This window comes from Cololabis saira, chromosome 16 (assembly GCF_033807715.1).
Source record: "Cololabis saira isolate AMF1-May2022 chromosome 16, fColSai1.1, whole genome shotgun sequence".
NCBI classification, from domain to species: Eukaryota; Metazoa; Chordata; class Actinopteri; order Beloniformes; family Belonidae; genus Cololabis; species Cololabis saira.
This window is the reverse complement of record NC_084602.1, coordinates 9875776-9898177: the sequence shown is the minus strand read 5'-3', so window position 1 is coordinate 9898177 and position 22402 is coordinate 9875776. Positions and strand designations below refer to the sequence as shown.

At 41.9% G+C, this 22402-nt stretch overlaps 1 protein-coding gene across 3 annotated transcripts in view; it reads left to right on the top strand.

The window, feature by feature from the left end:
- Positions 1–22402, top strand: part of LOC133462084 (peroxidasin) — a 137359-nt gene that overhangs the window by 21975 nt on the left and 92982 nt on the right. For all 3 annotated transcript variants that reach the window (XM_061743206.1, XM_061743205.1, XM_061743204.1), the window contains exons 2-3: positions 12050–12121; positions 18546–18617. In XM_061743206.1, coding sequence (XP_061599190.1) covers positions 12050–12121; positions 18546–18617 — 144 coding nt within the window. The remainder of the gene's footprint in view (positions 1–12049; positions 12122–18545; positions 18618–22402) is intronic.

The window sequence follows — 22402 nt, the reverse complement described above, 5'->3', positions numbered from 1 at the left end:
TAAAAAAACCAAAACCCCAGGATTACCGTATTTTCGCGACCATTCGGCGCACCGTGTGGAAAGGCGCACCCTCATTTTTGTGTGTCATTTTTAGATTTAAAACATACATATGGCGCACCGACCCAAAAGGCGCAGTCTACAGAGCAGAGCTGCACACACGCGTGCCGCAAAACACGCCGGCCGGAAAACACACACACCCGCTGCAGAACGCACACACATGCAGAACGCACACACAAGCACACAAGCGCTTATTTAAAAAAATAGAGCGGGAGCAAAACCTCTGTTTCTGCATTAAAGAGTTCCGCTAATTCAGCTGTGCCAGTCCGAATTTCCTCGGTGTCAGTCACTTTCTGCACAACAGTAAATAAACTTTTCATACCCCGTTGTGCGGATCCTCCACCGCGCAGAGCCCGTCTCTCCCCAGCGGGGTGGAGCAGCGCGCGTCACAGCGGCTTTAACCGGGAATGTGACCTGTTCGGACCGGCTGGGACCGAAGCCACCCACCTGTATGGGAGTAGGGGCTCCCGGGGAAAGACCAGCGGCATTTCGGCCGGATCTGCCCCGGGGATGGTGCGCCCTGGCCCGGCAAACCCGCGGCGGGAGCCTGGCGGCTCCTGAGCGCATCCTCTGCATCTTGGTTAGGCTACCAGAGATCAAACCGACAGATTTGCCTGAAAATCTCGCAGGGTGAAGTTGTTCCGACCTGGGACAGACCCCTGAATAAATATAGGTAAGAAAATAAACGTTTCATACCCCGTTGTGCTGCGTTGTGCTGCGGATCCCGACCGCGGCGGTCCCGGGTCCCGCGTCCCGCGTCCCGGGTCCCGGGTCCCGCGTCCCGGGTCCCGGGTCCCGCGTCCCGGGTCCCGGGTCCCGCGTCCCGGGTCCCGCTCCGCGCTGGTCCCGGGTCCGCTCCCCGTCTGCTCCCCCGCGCTGGACCCGCTCACACACGCGCTGTCGGGGAGCCGGTACCGGGGTTTGTATCCGACAGGAGCTCCAGTCCGAATTTCCAGACCTGTCTCAGCCACCTGATCATCATCATCCCTTCATCCAGCCCCCCCCTTTCCATTCGTCCTTATAATGACTCCGGCTGGAAACGTCTTATGCAAAGTTTTTCTTTTAAAAATCACCATAGGTTTCTGTCCATCAGCTGCGCCACATAAGCGCTACATAAATGAGAATCTGTGTGTCGCGCCGCGAATACACACCCGCGCATGTCGGGGTCCGGTACCGGGTTTGTAACCGACAGATTTGGCTGCAAATTTCGGAGGGTGAAGCTGATCAGACCTGAGACAGACCCCAGAAATCTCTGCTCGCAAAGCGGCCGGGAACCAGGTCGATTGGACCGCTTGGGGAACCAGGAAGTCGGGTTGCAGCAGCGCCCATCACCGCGCTGCTCCAGCCGCTGCTTTAACCGGGGAAAGTCACCGGTTCCGACATGCAAAACACACGCGCGCTGCAGAACAAGTGTGCTTATTTAAATAGAGCGGGAGCAAAACTTAGTTTGATTGTATTTTATTTCACTTTACACATCAAGCAAATCCTTAAAAGTTTTCATCTTCTGTTTCGCATTAAACAGCTCAGTGGATGGTCTCATTCAGCTTCACCCGCCCCCTTCTCCCTTTACCGTTCTCATGGCCGGCCTTACATTACCGTAATTCAGGTAATAGACACGGCGCACCGTTTCTTAAGGCGCCCGGCACATTTAAAAAAAAAAAAAAAAAAAAAAGTTGCGCCTTATGGTCGCGAAAATACGGTAACAGAAGGGGCATGGTCTTTTGCACATAACTGGATTCATTTGTTTCATTAATTATTATGGTAATGACTGGATTGTCCACAAGATCGTTATGATTATTAGTTTAAGTTTCTGATGGGTGGATAGTTAAAGATTTTGGCACTTTCACTCAAGCAGAGTTCAGAGTGCCACTTTTCCCTTTCCATCATCTGCAATATAGTTGGCATTCAGTCTCTCTCCAAGCAGTTGTGGGAAACGTAGGGGCTGATGTCATTTGGTTCAACACTTTCAGGACATTCTGGTGAGCTGAGTCTTTCCTTCCCCTACAGTCAACAGCTGAGCTGATGCTTTAAACACACACTCAGACATCTCTCTGCCTGACCTTATTTAGTCTTTTCTGCAAATAACAACAGTCACGTCGGCCGTGGAAATGAGCCAAAATACCAGCCGGCACAAGCGGGGACTGTTTCACTCATCAACCAGTCGTCTAAAACTCATTCGGATACAATATTTCCTGCAAGTGGTCAGTCATGAGCAGTGTGTGGAAGACTGGAGAGCCTTGGTTTTCATGCACGCACCTCACAGTAGGGCTGGGGATCGATTCAAATGTCAAGAATCGATTTGATTCCAATTCTTAAGATTCAGAATCTAAGATTCGATTCGATTCCGATATTGATTTTGGTTAGTGTTATTAAAACTGTTTTTTTTGAGCTGTTGCATGAATTATATGACTGTGTAGTTATGCAACATATTAATTATAGTAGTATATTGAGATTCAACAGCAAGTATTGACAGCTATTGATGCTGTAAGGACCAATCACCTCCCAGAATGCTGATAGAACTGCTTTCAGAAACATCATGTGGGCCAGAATTATCAAACAGATCCAGGGCAGCAAACAGAGACGTATAAAATCAGTTTTATTTTTTCCCACATTCCGTTTTAATTTTTTCCATTTTCCGTCTATTTCGGTTTAAAATTTTTGTACTTGGTTTTTATCATTTTATGCAAATGTAACCCCAAGACAGTATATAAAGTATTGAAATATAGACAATTTGCAATTGCAATTATGCAATTATAACTGACAACTTTAATGTTTTCATACCTTTAAACATATTTAAGGGCAAAAACATGACACCAGTTATTCTCGTGTCCAACAAAATATTCCTTTTTTGGGCATAAACAAAAAAATACCAAAAGTTGTAATGTAATGATGAAAAAAATCGAAACAAATCGATTTAGAATCGGAAAATCGATTTATTTCAACACAGGCCTACTGCTCCCAGGGGTGTTTCATGAAGCAGAACGTAGCCCTGTTGCTCCCCCCCCCTCTCCCCCGTCCTCCCCCTGATGGCAGGTAGGGAGTCAGTCTTTGCCTCAGCATGTCTGCGCCCTGAGCTTGTTCCTGCAGAAAGCTTTTCCCGAGGACATATGACTCTCGTAGAAGACCCGCACTCCTTCCAGGCGTTGTCTGGACAGCAACCTTTTCTTATCTCCAAATACTTCGGCAGTCCTCTTGAAACTTGAGAAGCATTTTTCGACCTCGTTGAGAATTGTTCAAAGCTCATCTTAGATAAACACAAATGCTGGATTTCGTTGTGATACGCCATACCTTAGTTTTTATAAGTTGAGCCGTCGGCACGTAAATTCCAGTCCTTCACTCGATTAAACTGCATCTCCAAATGAAGCATTGAAGTTTCACATTTTTGATTAAATTAGTAGCGTTCTGTGTCTGTCTGGCTTTCTGTTATTCATGAAAAGCAAATAACAGAGTTTGCTGCTGCTGCCGTACCTCCGACTTCCCTTTTGACTTCATAAAGTCCCTGCGCCCTTTTCCCTTGATGCCTCCGTAAACGTCTGTACCACCTCTGGAAGCTCCAGCCCTGCGTAATGAGCCTTCCAGCATGGAATAACGTCATACTCCTAAGGCTACGCTATAGCAGTCCACTGTTTCATTCACTCTGTTAAGACACAGCGGCTTTGGAAGCCTCGTCAGAGTGGGATTCACACACTGCAAAATTCCAAACGACAGGTAACACGACTTTGAGTCTCTGAGATGTTTCAGGTTGGATCGGACACAACAATGCCATGTTTGTTCAGCATATCTATGTCATGTCCACTAAGATTCTAGTAGATTTTGACATTGCAAATGAGAAAATAGTTATTGACGTGAAAGAATAATGTCAACAGTTGCCAGGAATTTCAGAAGACCTTTATTGGTTTTTCTTATATTCGGTTATAGGTCCAAGACCATGGATTTTGTTTCTACGCAGCAACACACACATATAGCCTGCGTATCGGACCCGGGTCGTGTGCGTGGTTCTGTAACTACACCATGAACCTCTAGGTGGCGGTGTGGGTTCTGGTCCACAGTCAAATTGGTTTAATTTACCGTACGAATTGTTACAGATTACTTTTGTAATTCTATATTTGACCCGGTCTTTGTATGTTTTGACCGTATAGAAACGTAAATCTTGCCATTGTAAGAATGAGATGAACCTGCTGTAATCTACTGCCCTTACTTTTTAACAACTTGTGCTTTTAATTATTTTACCTCCTTATCATTTTATTTCATTAGGGCCCGAGCACTTACAGTGCGAAGTTTCTCAGTCAAAAGCGTTACCGTGGCGAAGCTAGACGCAAAAAAGCGCACCCCCCCTTCATCTGATTGGTCCAGACAGAAAAAACTTTGTGCCTCAAGCCCCACAATACGGTTGGACGTACATCCACGACAATCGGTACACACCTGTATCATGTCGCAACTTAAAGAAAAGTCTCTTGGCGCCATGGCCGAAACCGAACAGGAAGTCGGCCATTTTGAACATTTTGAATTAATCGTGTAATTTTGGCGCAATTTATGCCATTCCTTCGGCAGTTAATACGGCCAGAACCGTAACGTGCACCCAGGTGTGTTATACATCAAAATGTGCGTCTCGGTCTTGCGACGACGCGCATTACTTTTTCTCAGTCATAGGCGTCACCGCGGCGATGATAGACGCCAAAATGCGCACCCCCCTATCATTTGATTGGTCCTTATTTGATAGTTCCTACTTTCTGCTATAACTTTTGAATGGTTTGACATAAAGACTGGTGGGTGGTGTCATTGGACTCGGTTTTGAGTCCTTGAACAAAATTGGTGCAAATTAGCCCCGCCCCTTCTTCTGATTGGTCGATATTTGATAGTCCCTACTTTCTTCCATAACTTTTGAGTGGTTTGTTATAGAGAGTCGTGGCTGGTGTCATCTGCTAAATGTCCAGGCCTGAAGAATCTACATGCAAGTCATACAAGCTTCCACTGCAGCCTGAACGTGCACAAGGGTGCGATCGCCCGTTCATCACTGCTTGCAGCTTTCATTTTATTTGTTATTTACTGTTTAATTGCCGCTTTTTAGTGTCTTGCCGCTTTTAATGTTGATGTAAAGCACTTTGAATGACCTTGTGTTGAATTGTGCTATACAAATAAACTTGCCTTGCAGCGCTGAGCTTCCTTCTGTTTGTCGTGTTCTTTGCTTCCCTGAGCTAGATCCAACGGAGCAGGTCAAGAGACGTAGTGAGCCAGAGCTGATAAATATTGAGGAACAGTCATTTTTGTTGACAACGCAGCAATCGCTCTTTCTACCTAACTTGACAAATGACAAATGACAAAGCAGTAGTAGCAGCGGGTAACGTGTAGAACAAAAAACACCAAGTCAATCAGGGACATTTGTTGTTGTAACATTTCTGGAGATGCATCTGAGGCCCTGGCAGAGGTTACGGAGCGGGGAGCCCCCTGCGTAGAAACGTAGAAACATATATCACACTTTAGGAATCTGTCTTACACAGTTTTAATGACTCCAGGCCACATGATGAAAATGATTTAATAATTTAATATTTGATTTGGTTACAGTTAGAATATTGACCTCAAATGTTTTTGACAGCTGGATGGAAACAGTCCGAAGATCGTCACACTCAAAGGCTGCATGGCAGGAAGTGGGACTGCTCCGGCTGGATCCACGTCTGACGGCTTTTCCATAAAAAATGAGCAGTAATCATCCCACAGAAGATCTCAAAGGAATACATACTTCTTCTCCCTGTATAATTTAAAAATAAGAATGTAATCCAATCAGGATGCAGGGGGCAGATTTAATAGTGTGAGGTTTTTGTGTTGGCCCCAAATGAAGACTCAAACAGAACAACCGTGAAGCTGTTTTTCTTCCTGATTGAGAAAGACAGATCCCGAGGCTTCCACCGCCCTCACGTCTCGACAGCTTTGCATAATAAGTGAAGTATGTTATGGCTGTGTGACCAAGCCTGAGATTATTTCCTGTCTAAGGTCGCTGGCCAATACGAGCACAGGGAGGAAGCCTGGACTCCAACCAGGGGGGGGGCTGAGCTTTTTGGAGGACAGGTCAATGTAGTTCGTAGTTTCTTCATCTCTTTGGCAGTTCCGCGTCAAGTAATGCAGGACTTTTAGTGTTTGGAGTAAGACGCAGCACACCGGTCTTTGGAGAGGCATCACAGAGAGGTTTATCTGGAGTGTGTGGTGGAGTTGCAGTCCAACAGATGGTCAGTTTATCTGCAGACATGTGCTGGGGCAGCGGCCTCGGAGCCAGCGCTCTGAACACGGCGATAAAGCAGCCTGGCTCTGTGCTGCGGACGCCTCTGTTGCCCCTGGAGCAAAACATCATGAACAAACCTGCACATCCTCACTCAACGCAGCCGTTAAACAACAGCCTCTTCTGTGAAACACTCGTACAGGTTTTCTACCGTCAGGACTCGTGCTCGACAACATTATTCAACTCCCCAAAATGATCCATAGCCATTACTCCCGTGTAAAAAGTTATTAAAAGCAGAATGCAAAGATTTGGAATTCTCTTAAATCATATTTTATTCACAATAGATCATAGGAAACAGAAATGGTTTAATTGGATGAAATATACTATCTTAAGAAAAACAAAGACCCCTTTTAAATTGATGGCAGCATCATGTCTGAAAAGAGCCATGACAGAGTGACGTTTACTGCAGCGTAGCATCTCTTCTTTCAAACATCAGCCCGCATACATCTGGGAGCTGAGGAGACCGCCTTTAGGAGAGGAATGTTGTCAGATTCTGGTCTGATATAGGACTGGAGCTGCTCAGCAGGCTTTGCTCTTCTTTGATGGTTATGACGCCCTAAATGTCTTCAGTTGATGAAAGGTCTGGCCTGCAGCCGGGCCCGTCCAGGACCTGGACTCCTCCTGTGCAGCCGTGCTGTTGTGGTGGAGGCCCCGGATGGTTTAGCTTCGTCTTGCTGAAAGAGGCAAGGCCTTCCCTGACAAAGACGATGTCCGAGTGGGCGCATACAGGACTGTCTCAGAAAATTAGAATATTGTGATAAAGTTCTTTATTTTCTGTAATGCAATTAAAAAATGTCATACATTCTGGATTCATTACAAATCAACTGAAATATTGCAAGCCTTTTATTATTTTAATATTGCTGATTATGGTTAATTCAATTCAATTCAATTCAATTCAATTCAATTCAATTCAATTCAATTTTATTTATATAGCGTCTAATACAACAGATGTTGTCTCTAGACGCTTTCCAGAGATCCAGAACATGAACATAAACATAAACATAAACATAAACATAAACCCCCGAGCAATTATTATATAAACAATGGCAGGTAAAAACTCCCCTAGTGGGAGAAAAGCCTTAAGCCAAACAGTGGCAAGGAAAAACTCCCCTTTAGGAGGGAAGAAACCTTGAGCAGGACCTGGATCATAAGGGGGGACCCTCCTGCCGAAGGCCAGACTGGGGGAGTCAGGGACGTCAGCAGCACACAGCAGGCAGGTGGAAGCAGCAGCGGGATGACCAGAGGGGGGGGGGGGGTGCAGGCAGGCGGAAGCAGCAACAGCAGACATCCACGTAGGCAGGTGGATGACCAGAGGGGGGGGGAGGGCCGGGAACACAGAACACAAAAGAGAAAAAAGGGGGGCCGGCACAAGAAACTACAGGAACGATGGACAAAAATGATAGCTATGAGATATTTATAATAAATAAAAATGGTAATGGAGAAGAGAGGCAGGGAAAAGGAGAGGAGAAGAAGGGTGAGAGGCACCGCCCAGCGGATCATGTCGGTGCCCCCCTGCAGCATAAGCCTATAGCAGCATATCTACCGCGAAGCTATATTTGAGACTAACTATTATAGTTACAGTTTTAAGATTAAGATTCCCAGAATATTCAAATTTTTTGAGATAGGATATTTGAGTTTTCTTAAACTGTACGCCATGATCAGCAATATTAAAATAATAAAAGGCTTGCAATATTTCAGTTGATTTGTAATGAATCCAGCATGTATGACATTTTAGTTTTTTTAATTGCATTATAGAAAATCACAATATTCAAATTTTCTGAGACAGTCCTGTATGTCACTTGCAAACCTGTACAGTAATCCCTCGTTTTTCATGGGGGTTACGCTCCAAAAAGAACCCGTGATAAGTGAAATCCGCGAAGTAACAATCTTTTTTTTTTTTTATTATAATATAATTTTTTTTTACAATTATTATACAAGGCTTCAAATTGCGGAGATCAGCACCGCCCCACCACGACTCGAGTAATTGGATTTGAACGGGAGAAAATGAAAAATGATTAGGAAAAGAAATACAATAAGTCCAGTAGGAAAAAGTGTGACTGGCGGGTATTTCATTTTTTTTTTTTTTTTTTTTTTTTCTTTTGGGGAAAAAGATTCTTACAAACCAACATGCCACCATCGATTATATCTGAGACTGTAATGAACGATTCATCAAAGGGTCCCGTTCTTGAGCTGCTGCTGAAGCTCATTGGCCGTTCTCAGCTTGTTGCTAAGCGACCAACGTTATTGACCCAGGAAGTGAAGAAGCGGTGAGACTATTTAGCCAATCAGAATGCAGAACACGATGCACAATAAAAATCTGTGAAGCAGCGAGACGTGAAAGGTGAACCGCGTTATAGCGAGGGATTACCATATATACATTTCAGCGTTGCTGTTTCCTCTCCAGATGTGCCAGCTGCTCCATCCATAGACACTAACACACCCCGAACCATCAGAGATGCAGGATTTTGAACTGATAGCTGAAAACAAGCACAGATGCTCCTTTCCCTCCTTTTTAGACTGGAGTCTCAAATCTCAGCGGGCCCGACCACAGGACAGTTTTCCACTCTGCTTCGGCCCATTTTAAATGAGCTTTGGCCCGCAGGAAGCTACGTTGTTCCTGGAGTGTGTCCACACATGGCTTTTTCTCTTTGCGTGGTGGAGCATAAATCTGCATCTGTGGATGACACTACTAGCGCTGATTTCTGGAAGTGTTCCTGAGTGCACGCCGTGACTTTATGACACAAACATGTCTGTTTTTGACAAAGTGCTGCCTGAGGGCCTGAAGATCACAGGCATCCAGAGTTGAGTCCTCCGCACTTTTGGAACCTTTTGATGATGGATTAAGAGCCGTCTGCATTTTACACTGAAGAGAAACAGTCGTTTCACAGTTAGCAGTCACTGAACTGCTGTATTTACTTCTGTCTTCCTCTCTAACATGCTGCTTTCTACCCAACCTGTCTCCCACTTATCGGAAATGAACCTAATTAGTTGTAGTCGTTCCTCCCAGGTGTTTCTCTTTAGTACTACTTACTTGAACAGCCTTTTGTTGTTTATGTCCCAACTTTTAAAGACGTGTGGTTGCCTTCAAAATTAAAATGGTGATAAATCTTCTTCAGTCGGTGCATTAAATCTAGGGCTGCAGCTATCGAATATTTTAGTAATCGAGTATTCTACTGAAAATTCCATCGATTAATCGAGTAATCGGATAAAACATATTTGTTTAGTTAAAGAGCAATTATAAATATACATAAGATGTTAGATGTTAATTGACATCAAGACTAAATTATATAATCCAGTAGGTTCATTGCTGTGCATTTAAAAACCCTGAACTTACACCAGTTGACCAAATTCACTGCCTTCACTCAAAAAACTAAGGATCTTACCAAGAAATGTTCTTATTTCTAACCTAAAAATGCCATTACACCTGATAACACACATAACTTAAAAGGTTAGGTGTTTTTCCCACGTGTTTCAATTGAACTTTCATTTGTGTCAAGCAAATTTTAAGTTGTAGTTAAGTTTTAAGTTAGAGTTTTGGCAGTGTTCAAAATAAACTTCTGAGACCTGCTGTATTGGAGCACATTAGACACCAGTGCTGCTTGTTTTATCCATGAATGACTACAGAGATAAAAGGAAATGAAAACTACCCAGTTAGCTTTATTACGTTTTTATTTTTCTGACATTTTCTGCCTTTTCTTTTAGTTAAAACTGTAGCGGGAACAGAGGTTTATGTACCGGGTAAAGGCTGATTTATGGTTCCGCGTTACAACAACGCAGAATGGTGCGCGTCGCTGCGTACCCTACGCCGTAGGCTACGACGTAGCCGTGGCAACGCCAGCCGGACCGGCGCTCTCCGCCCTCGCCGGAGAGCGGCGTAGGCTCTGCGTCGATTTAACGCGGAACAATAATTTTGGCTTTAGAGGGGGAACATGGGAGAACGGACCAGAATAATATAGCGTGGATTAAAAATAAAAGTTAAGCACTGAACTACATGTGTCTCCCGTCTGGGCCATTGCAGACTGCCTGAGCATGATGTTACTAAAACCAAACATACCCGCCGCCTCTTTCTCCCCCCTTTAACGGCGCAGCGTCAGCGTGTTGTGTCGCATTAAATGTGGTCCGGGCGTAATACGAGGATTTGAGCTGGTGAAATTAAACGAAAAAAAAAATAAATAAATAAATAAATAAAACGATTCCTCGACGCAGAGAAAATTCCTCGATCATTTTTTGTAATCGAATTACTCAAATTATTCGAGGAATCGTTTCAGCCCTAATTAAATCCCTTTCAACCTTTCATATTTGGTGAATGGTGAATTCATATATGGTGAATAGGCCTGTGTTGAAAAGATTGATTCTCCGATTTTAAATCGATTCTCATATTAATTCCTAAAAATCGATTCATATGTCTAAAGATCGATTTAAATTTTTATTTTTATTTATTTTTTTTTTTTTCATCATTGCATTACAACTTTTGGTACTTTTTTTGTTTATCCCCAAAAAAGGAATATTTTGTTGGACACGAGAATAACTGGTGCCATGTTTTTGCCTTTAAATATGTTTAAAGGTATGAGAACATTAAAGTTTTCAGTTATAATTGCATAAATTGTCTATATTTCTTTGCTTTATATACTGTCTTGGGGTTACATTTGCATAAATGTTAAAAACCAAATTCTCATAAATGTGGAAAAAATAAAAGCGATTTCACCCGTCTCTGTTTGCTGCCCTGGATGTGTTTGGTAATTCTGACCCACGATGTTTCTGAAAGCAGTTCTATCAGCATTCTGGGAGCTGATTGGTCCTTACAGCATCATTAGCTGCCAATACTTGCTGTTTAATCTCAATATAATACGAGTATTAATATGTTGCAGAACTAGACAGTCATATAATTCATGCAACAGCTCAAAAAACAGTTTTATTAACAGTAACCCAAATCAATATCGGATCGAATCGGATCGAAGCGTGATAATCGATTCTGAATCTTAAGAATCGGATCGATTCTTGACATGTGAATGGATCCCCAGCTCTAATGGTGAATAGAACATAGTTGGTCTTATTTTATTCATTTCTTACAGCATCTCCCTTTTTGGGGAATTCTGCTCGTGTGAATGCATCTGACGTAGAAATTGTAAAGTAAAGTTAGGATTATGGATTTAGAAAGCTTTTCTGATATGAAAAACTTTGTTTTGTAAAAACTATATTCAACAAACAGTTTAGTTGAAGTTGAGACTTTTTTTTTAAATTCTCCACAAATGGCATCAATGTGCAAGCAGGATGTTCAGAGTGGGAGGTCTTGGTTACACGAGTGACTTCCTCCTCACGTAGCTGTTTGCAGCATCAGACCCAAACCTCCCGCTTAACTTCATTTCCGTATCGCAGTGAGTGATTAGTTGTCGTGTCACACTTTGTTGTTATTACACAGCCTCTTTAAATTAGTGAGAAACAGGAGACGGGGCCTAAAACCCGCTGACTGCTTCACATAACCCGCTGCTTGTTTTCTTTGGGCAAATGTTATTTAAATCCAGCCTCGTGATTAAAGCTCGACAAAGGCATTCCTGTGTGATGAGTCCCGTGTCCAATTATCCTCCGGGATGATCATGTGCATCACCTGCTTTCTACACACTGCAAATGTTGGAAGGATTGAATTAATGGGCTCTGAAATGATTGCTGATCCTTAATGATGTTTTGTTCTGAATTTTGACGGTGTTCTCTTGTCTTTTGCAGAGACCTGAGGTTCAACAAAATCAGGGATTTACAGCTGGGCTCCTTCAAGCGGTTAAAGAACCTCAACACACTGTGAGTCTCCTGGCCAGACGCAGCCACGACAAACACACCATCATTCCTGCTCGCTTCTGCTTTGGTTTCACACATGTGGGTCAGCTCATGATCTGGGAGGAGTTCATGTTTTCCTTCCGCCTGCAGGGTGGTTTATCAAAGTTAAGTGAGTCAGTCAGGTCCAGAAGTATTTGGAGAATGAAAGCCCTTTAGTTTTTGACACATGTAAATGTAACATTCATTTTTAACTATTGGATAAAAATCCTTTGCAGTCAATGATTGCCTGAAGTCTAGAGTTCGTGGTCACACTGTAAAAACTCAAAATCTTACCAGGAATATTTGTCTTATTTCTAGTTAAAGTGTCTCATTTTTAGTCAAAAAATCTCATTACACTTAAAACAAGAGTCGTTACCAGAAAATTAACTTGTTATTTGACAATTTTCACCTGTTTCAAGTAAATTTTCACTTGAAATAAGTAGAAAAATCTGCCAGTGGGACAAGATTTATCTTCTCATTACAAGCAAAAAAATCTTGTTCCACTGGCAGATTTTTCTACTTATTTTAAGTGAAAATCTACTTGAAACAGGTGAAAATTGTTGTTTTTTCCAGTGATGAGTCTTGTTTTAACTGTAATGAGATTTATTTTGACTAAAAATGAGACATTTTAACTAGAAATGCGACAAATATTCCTGGTAAGATTTTGAGTTTTTGCAGTGCATCACTGGAACTAAAGTATCAGAAACACTCGCTAGACATCAGTGAATCGCGTCGCTGTGTATTTTACATCGATGCACCATCTGCTCAGACAGACACCATCAAATAATTATGAACACAATTTTCCTTTTTCTTCAATAACTTCAAGTTATTGGTAAATGTTTAAGGAACCATCTGGTGAAAGAGCAGGGGAAGTTTAAGTCAAAGAGAGAGAGCAACTAAACACAGCAGCAAACTCTGTCTTTTAGAGGGGGGGGTTCCCCAAAGTCTGTCCATGAAAAGATCCGATTTCACTGTGTAATTGAACATCTGTAGCAGAGGTGCAGTTTTCCAGCTCAGAAATACTATCTGAACCGTCTCTCTCTTAACGACGTAAAGAGAGACTGATCACATTAATGTCAGTTAAAAGAGCTGCAGACAGTCTGGTTCACCACGGACATGTGGAGCCCCCGGGCAGAGCTGGGGGGGGGGAATCATGAGTTCTCACTGCAGAGGTTCCCAGTGGAGCGTGAACTGAACACTGACATACAAGTGGCTGAAATGAGCTGTCACTGCAGGGTTCCTGGACTCTGTTAGGGATAGGGTGAAGGTTCATTCATTCACAAAGGACTCTCATTAAAGTCGCTGTCCCTCCACATTGGTGTGAGCCAGTTGATGGGGATTGGGCAAATGAAAGAATGTCCAGTTAAGTGAATGTGATATTGTTGTGTATAATAGAGATGCATCGATCAGGATTTTGAGGGCCGATCAGCGATAACCGATCTCCAAAATCAGTATCTGCCGATCCCGATATTGCTGATCACCGATCACAGCGTGAAATCCATAAATTCGTCAATAGTGTTTTCTTATGTACACGACACTGACATTGTATTATTAGGTATAAAAATGAGGAGATGAGAAAGTCTGTATTGTCTGTTTTATTGCAGGCTGAGGGAATATTTCATACTCTAAAGACTCTTAGAGACGACTTAGAGTAAGTGTAGCTTTCTTGCTTAAGCTTTCCTGTGGCAATAATTACAGGACTGTCTCAGAAAATTAGAATATTGTGATAAAGTTCTTTATTTTCTGTAAAGCAATTAAAAAAACAAAAATGTCATACATTCTGGATTCATTACAAATCAACTGAAATATTGCAAGCCTTTTATTATTTTAATATTGCTGATTATGGTTTACAGTTTAAGATTAAGATTCCCAGAATATTCTAATTTTTTGAGATAGGATATTTCAGTTTTCCTTAAGCTGTAAGCCTTGATCAGCAATATTAAAATAATAAAAGTGACTTTATCACAATATTCTAATTTTCTGAGACAGTCCTGTATGTGTAACACAACCACAATGTGCACCAACACAGACAACAGTAGACATGTCACTTTTTTTTAGTTGATAAAAGTTGTAAGCTATAAACCTTCGTTTTCCTGTGGAAAAAGGAATTAAATCTTAAAATAAAAATTAATTATGAAAGCTTTGCAAAAGCTTTAGCGATAGCATCCGCCGCGTGTGGCCCAAGAAACTCTTGTGAGTGAAGCAAAACTCTTCACACTAGAACTCCAAATGTCCCTCGTGAAGCCGAGTGACACGACTGTCGTCCTGCATGAGGCGTCTGGTATAACTCCGGCGGACATTCATAAGTGAAATATTTATAACTCGACAGTAAACTTTCAAATATCTTATCAGCTTTGTCGTGTTGAAATTCTTTTATAACATTCCTCCTCAGGGTATTTCCTTTGCACACACTTTGCAAACTGCACATTTTTTGTCCTATTTGGACATTGTAAAACTCCCATTTTCAGTATTGCTGCTCTTTAGAGACGGCCACGCCCCCTCAGGAGACCTGGGTCTGAGATGTGGAAATGCACGCACAGCCAGCCATTTGTTGTTGTAAACGTCGTTGGATCGGCAAGCTTTGAACTATTATTTTCAGAACGCCAATCAAAACCGGCATTACCGGCCAATCCTGATCGGTTACCGATCAATCGGTGCACCTCTTGTGTACAATAAGATGAGAAAAGAAGCCTATTACCCTGCACGCAGATATAAACATCTATGATTTTGAGATGTTTTCTCATTCGTTAATATTTACTGTTGTGAAAAAGGCAAAAAGGCAAATCAATGACGGTGACATTTTCATATATACATTTCAAAATTGCAGCGTCGAATGAAAGTTTTCAGACCTTCTCAGGTTTTCCATATTTTGTCTCTTTTTTTCCCATCAGTCTGCACACATTTATCTCTTCTGACAAAGTGAAAACAGGTTTCATGAGAGTGCTATTAATAAACCATTTACATATGTTTTCAGAGCTTTCTGTTGGTTAACGGCTGTTTGGCTTCAATAAAAGCACCCCGTCTTTTTGGGGATGATTTGACAAGCTCGGCACGAGTTTCCATCAAACGTTTCTCCAGTTTTCCCATTCTGGAAGAAACCCTAAGCTGGTTTTGATGGTGTCATCAGTGCACAGCTGTTTCTCCCGAGAAGCTCTGCAGGTTCATGTCCAGGGTTTGCCAGAGTAACTCCTCTAAGTTTCCCCCTGTTTCTTATCTCCATACTTCTTTCCCTGGTGAAATGTAAATTTTTGGTCCAGCCTGAATTCTTGAGCACTCTGAATTGTGTTTTTCTGTGTCTGCCTTTTCTTTTACTCCAGACTCTGACCTCCCACTCCCTTCCACAGAAAAAAAACTCCTCACAGATTGACACCACCATCACCATGCTTGACTCTAGGGGTGGTGTGGAGAACTGCCCAAAGATCAGAGATTTGTCAGGGGTTGACGTCCTTGACTCTAGTCTCTTTAAAGAGACGGTCAACTCAACAGCAGGCATTGTTCAAGAACCTAAAGAAATCAACGATGAATTTAGGAACTTTTATACAAACCTTTATTCATCTACAAACAAACCAAACATACTAGATATTGGTACATTTCTCAACAGTGTCAACCTACCTCACTTCACAGAGGACCAAGCTAAAGAACTTGATGAGCCGCTAACTCCAACAGAACTCCATAAAGCACTCCAACTTATGCCTGATAACAAATCACCATGGGCCTCATTTATAAAAGAGTGCGTAGGATTCATACTAAAGGCTGAAATATGCTTCTGCGTCACACCAACGCAGAGCACACGCCGCAGCCGTGACGCCGTGCTGAACCCTTCGGACTTCTCCGTCTCTCCATTTGGTCGCGGTGCAGTACCCCCCGCGGCCGCTAGTTAGCGATCTTTTCCTGAATGGTTTATCCGACTTTTTCCGGTCACAGTAAATCAAAGAAATAAGGACAACTATTGTGCAAAAAACAAAAAACAAAAAAAATCACACATAAACGAAGAAAAGAGCGCTGAAAGTTCACTACTGATTCAAACCGGAAACCGGAAATGCTTCGCTTTCAAACGAACCAATCACAGCCCTCTCTGTCTGCGTGTGGTCTGTGTCTCCTCGACGCGTAGTTACAATTTTCGGGAGGTGCACGTCAGTGACGCCGCAGGTGACGGCGTGTCCTCTGCGTCGATCCAAACGACACGCCGTAGGCACGGCGCCATTTTGACGCAGAAGCATAATTCAGCCTTTAAAGTGTACGTGCGCTCAAAAGCTGAAAATGGCGTGCGCACAAAAAAATCCTGATTTATAAAACCGTGTGCACGCACATCTGCACGCAATGTTCTCTTTATAAATCACAGTCCACCTGGAAGGTTGCGCATGTGAATTTGCCTCATATCCCGCCCTCCACTTCATACCATGAGTGGTGAATGCAACCTACTCCATGACTGTTTTTGCATATGAATGAGCCTGCTGAGTATGCGCAGCAGCTTCCTGCAGTCTGTTTCTGCTGTGCGTCAGGAGGAATGAGACGTGTCGAGCCACTGTGCCACTAAATTTCACAGAGACTGAGATCGAGATGAGGTGGATGAGGTGGAGGCAGGAAAACCACATTATTTGGTAGTCACAGTAGTGGCATCACTAACAAAAAGTAAGCGAGTGAGTGGCAGCACCTGCCAGAATCTGATTTCAGGCCTAGGGAGCGCGCACAGCAGCCCGTTGATAGTGCTAAAACGTCAGATTTTCAGATTCAAGAAGGAGATCAAGTCATATTTGGGCAGAAACAACTTTTCATTAACTGTATTTGGCCTTCAATCAATTTTTGGCAGGTGAAAATGCCTATTTTGTGTTGTAATGGTCCTTTAAAAGAGTTAAAAGCAATCCTGTGAGTTCTAGTGTTTATATTATGAAGCTCAAGAATGAGATCAAATCATATTTAGGTAGAAACAACCTTTCATTAACTGTATTTCGCCTTCAATCAATTTTTGGCAGGTAAAAAGACCCATTTTCAGGGAAGAAATCAGATTCTGGCAGGCAATCACTTTTTGGCATGACACCGGCACGGCGTGTCCTGCACCGCGGCTGCAGCAGCAGCAGCACCAGAGTCCTGACTGACGCTGTGCTTCAAACACAGAGGGACACGATCAGCGCTATTATATTATAAGGCTGATATGTGATGACATTAAGAGTATGACATGAATCTGGCTTCATTTCACCACCTCACCATCTGCGTCGCCAGTTCACCATATCTTCAAAATGTTCGTGCGCTAGGATCAAAGTTTGCGTAAAGATACACACATTTTCCCGTTAGTTTTTTTTTTTAATCCCAACCTTTGCGTAGAAGGTGGCGTGTGCATCTTTCAAGCCCTGTTTTGTGCGCAAGCAAGCTTTATAAATGAGGCCCCAGGTCCGGACACTTCCTTGCAGAATTTTACAATCACTTTTGGAATATTGTAGCACCCATATTTATAAGACTAACAGCATAAATCAAGGAAACAGTGTAGGAAACAGTAGGAAACAACGGCTGATCCAGTTAATTGAAATGTGAAGTTGTCTCTATGATACCTCCTCATTTCACTACAAAAACCTCAATAAAGTGGCAACTGCTGGAGGGAGATGGACAGAGAGCGTCCGATCTCCTGCAGTGCTACGCGATAGTCGGACGATCGCATGCAGTTAGGACAAGGTGTTTAGTTGTGGGCGTGGTTTGCATTTTAGTTATGTAACGAAAGTGAGCAGAATCTGAATGGCTCGTAGATCCACATCACACTGGATGGCTCATCCGGGCGGCTGTACAGACACTGCAGAATTTGGTTGCTTTCCTCCTTCTCTGTGTTGGCAGGCTGAGGGGAGTCCACTTTATATCTGTTAAAGCAAGAAAAAACATGTTTTTCATAATAGGTCTCTTAAAAAATAAAAAACTGAAATATCACATGGTCATAAATCAGACCCTATATATGCAGACAAGGGGGAAAAAATAAATAAATACGTAAATAAACATATTAATTAATGAATAAAGAGACGGTCTGGGACCTTTTTGGTCAAACCCTTATTGTAGGTATTGTATCTTTTAAGCGAGGAAAAGCTTCATAAGTGATTTATCTGTGATATCTGTCTTTTATTTATAAGGAATTCAAAAAGTCCCCCTAACAGTCTGATTTAGCTTTGTCTTACTGGATGTTGGAATAGTGTGCAAACCATTATGATTTAGATTTATTCAGAAAATGTAGAAAAATCCTTTAAATGTTGAGAGAAGCCCAGTTTTTCTCGTTATCAATCGGGCCAAGGGTCAGTTGAGGTATTTACTGAACTTGGCTGCTACAAACTGAACAATAAGACATCCTGTGGTCTGTCAGCATCAAAACTAAAGAAACATGTCCACTTTTAATAATTTGCTGTTTTTTTTTTCTTTCCTTTTTTCTCCACAGCCTCCTTAACAATAATAGTATACGAAGGATTCCCAGGGGAGCATTTGAAGACTTGGAAAACCTCAAATATCTGTAAGTTGGCCACATGTCAGCTTTGTTTGCTTTTCTTTCAGATTATTTAATACAACATTGCTTTCTCCTTATTCTGTTAGGCAAAAAAAGCTGCTGAAAAGTGAGTTTTCTGTTTAATGAGCCAAAGAGAACCTGTTGTAACATGCAGTCCGCTGCTTCTCCACTGTAAAAGTGTAAAAGGACATCTGCTGTTGCTCGTCTGTTCTGTCTGTGACAATGTATCAGTGCAGTGTTGGAGAAATATCGCTGTTTTGTCTGATCCTCTGTGTTTGCGTGTCTGGAAGAGGCCGGGAGGCAGACGTGGTTTGAAGGCATGTGCAGCCTCGGGGAGGGCGGGGGTTTCTGGGATTTCTGCCCCCCTTATGTCTCTGACCTCAGCTGTGGTGAAAACAGTGTCATCTGATTTCTCTCTGGGGACCTCTGTGCACCAGTGTAACAAATAGCTAAAACTTTTTAAAAAAATACCATGTTTTATACACAGCTTATCTGCATTTTGTGCTCTTTGAGATTTGACTGATTTGTCTCCACAGATGTAGCAGAAGGTTTTGGCAGTGATACACATTTCTGTTTTTACAAAGTTTTCTGCTTCGCTACTCTTGGCTCATGTTTTTCATGCATTTCTATGATAACTGAACATTATTTAAAAGCATTTTGATAAGTTTCAGAGGCCTTTTTAGAAATGCTTTTATCTGAAAATACGTCCGGTTTATTCAAACAGTTTGTAGTTTTGACCATTCTTCAACTTACTGAAGGGTGATGGAAAAACAAAGCTTGGGCCAATCCTTGACTGGTTTGTTAATACTGTGAGTTGATCGTCATCCCAATAGCTGTTTTCCCACTATTGAGCCTGGCTTGAAAGAGGTTTAGATGTGCTAATCATCTCTGGCCTCAATAAGCTTGCAGAAAAACCCTTCCTGTTCCCAGTGTTGAGCCCTGGCTTCTCTCTCTGACATGGCCATAAAGCTCCGTCTCACTCGTGAATATCTTAGTGTTTGGATCATTATTGATGAGAGAATAAAAAAAGAATCTTCTATGTAAACGAACTGAACCGCATCACTTCCCAGTTCAGCTGGGGTGTGAATGACAGCGTTAGCAAAGACTGCATGAGACTGAACATTAACGATTGTTTTCAAAGCCACAAATACACACCCTCTGGTTCCCCACTGTTATAACAGACTTTCTCAATTAACTCCAGATTAAATACTGAGGCTGGCCTGTAATGCGTGGAAGCAGCGAGTCTCATCAGTGCAGCTGCATCAGGATCACCAAACCTACCACAACCTCAGAGTGCAATGATGTTCACATCTTAAAAACCTATATTTTATTTCCCAAAAGAACATAACAACATGTCAGATGTTCCAACTGAGACATTTTGCAAAGTTTACCAGGCTTACACACAGAGCTGGGTAGAGGAGCCAAAAATTGTACTCAAGTAAAAGTACTGTTACTTCAGAATAATATTACTCAAGTAGAAGTAAAAAGTAGTCATCCAAATAATTACTTGAGTAAAAGTAAAAAGTACTTGGTGAAAAAACTACTCAAGTACTGAGTAACTGTTGAGTAACGTCTGATTTATTTTTTTTAACACAACCATTCAAACAGACAAAAGTACAAAATAATCATCTTCAGGCAAATTAAATCAATAAAATAATAAAATAAATTAAAATTAATAAAAAATTGCTGAAATTAAAATAATCTTAAAGTAAATTCAAGTACTTTAATAAATAATAAAATAAATAAAATAATAACAGAATAAAAAAATAAATTCAGCACAAAATTTCAAGCCTTTGTACTTTTCTTTTTTAACCAGGCAGAACTAGAACAAACATGAACTCATAGAAACTCTGTTTGTGTTTGAGTCTGTGTAAATGGGACAAAACATGCAAAAACAAACATTTTTACCAAAGAATCACTCAGTGATGTCATGACATTGACACGTACGCAGATAAAAGGGATAAAAGAAAAGTAACAGCTCAACGTAGCCTAATGTAGCGGAGTAAGAGGAACAGTTTCTTCTTCACAAATCTACTCAAGTAAAAGTAAAAAGTATAGTGATTCAAAACTACTCCTAAAAGTACAAAATTTCCCAAAACCTACTCAAGTAAATGTAACAGAGTAAATGTAACTCTTTATTACCCTACTCTGCTTACACGTAAATACAGGGGTGTAAGACTAACATCCCTATTAATCAGAGCCCACAGGTGGAAGCCGGGGTGGAGGCTGGATAGACAGCAAGAAAGCATCTAAGAATGCATGCTTCATGCTCTTTAAATAGGTCAAGGGACAAATGGAGTAATTGGAACAAGCCATTTAGAGGGGCGAATAAGCAGACGCACGCACTGCAGAGATTGCCTGCCTGAAATAACTCCCAGGGGTTGTATTATTTAATAAAAAACATTAGCTAATTTTGAATTTCATGGTCGTAACACATCTTAAAATGAATCTGGACATGAATCTCAGATGAGTCAACATTTGTAATTCTATTTGGAGGCCATGTCCCGTGGACTGCAGAGGGGAGGCACCGTCCTACTCACCATTAGCTCAGTTCAAAAGCCTGCATGTCTGATGGTGTTCAAATCACATTTCAACAATACTTCTTTAATCCCGAAGGGGAAATGAATTCATTTGGGGTTGTATGGGGTTGCATTAGTGTCTAGATCAGGGGTCGGCAACCCAAAATGTTGATAGAGCCATATTGGACCAAAAACACAAAAAACAAATATGTCTGAAGCCGCAAAAAATGAAAAGTCTTGTATAAGCCTTAGAATGAAGGCAAATGGCGAAAGGCAAAATGTCGAGAAAAAAGTCGAAATGTCGAGAAAAAAGTCGAAATGTCGAGAAAAAAGTCGAAATGTTGAGAAAAAAGTCAAAATGTTGAGGAAATAGTCAATATTTTGAGAAAAAAGTAAATTTTCGAGAAAAAATTCGAAATGTGGAGATTAAAAAGGACAAGAAAAAGGGAAAAAAAGGAAAAAAGAAGAAAAAAAGAAAAAAAAAGAAAATAAAGAGAAAAAAGGATAAAAAGGAGAAAAAAAGGTCAAACCTTTTTGAAAAAGCTCCAGGAGCCACTAGGGCGGCCACATCCCGCGGCTCTGGAGCCGGGTTGCCGACCCCTGCTCTAGTACATGTAGGTTTTAGAGCAGCATCTGCTCCCACCCAGACAGCGTCTCCTTCAGTGAAGGCCTTGCATATTTCAGCAAGACGATGCTGAGCCACGTACTGCATCCATTAAAACAGCATGGCTTCACAGGAGAAGAGTCCAGCTGCTGAACTGGTCTGCCTGCAGTCCAGACCTTTCACCCACAGAAAACACTTGGAGCATCAATAAACAAAACATCCAGCAATGAAGGTCCAAGACTATTGAGAAGCTAGAATCCTGCAATCCAATTTTATTTACATAACATCTATTACAACAGAAGTTGTCTCTAGGATCTTTCCAGAGACCCAGAACATGACCCCTGAGCATGAAATGGAGAAGTATCTCCGTTTGAACATCTACAGTATGTTGTTTATGTTCCAATTGGGAAAAAAATGTGGGTTTATGAGATTTGTAAACCATTGCATTCTGTTTTTCTTTTGACATTTCTCACTGCATACTGTGGAGACGGGATTGCGGTAGCCAACAGTGGCTGAGTCCTGAGTGATAAACTGCCAGAATCAGACCCAACTACTGTAGGCTAAAAGCAACGAGGAACTGTAGACAAGTAAGAAATAATCTGAATCTCCTCAGTCATGTTTCAGCTGAAGAAAGTGGGTCAGAAATGGAAAGGAAGGTTCGTACTATG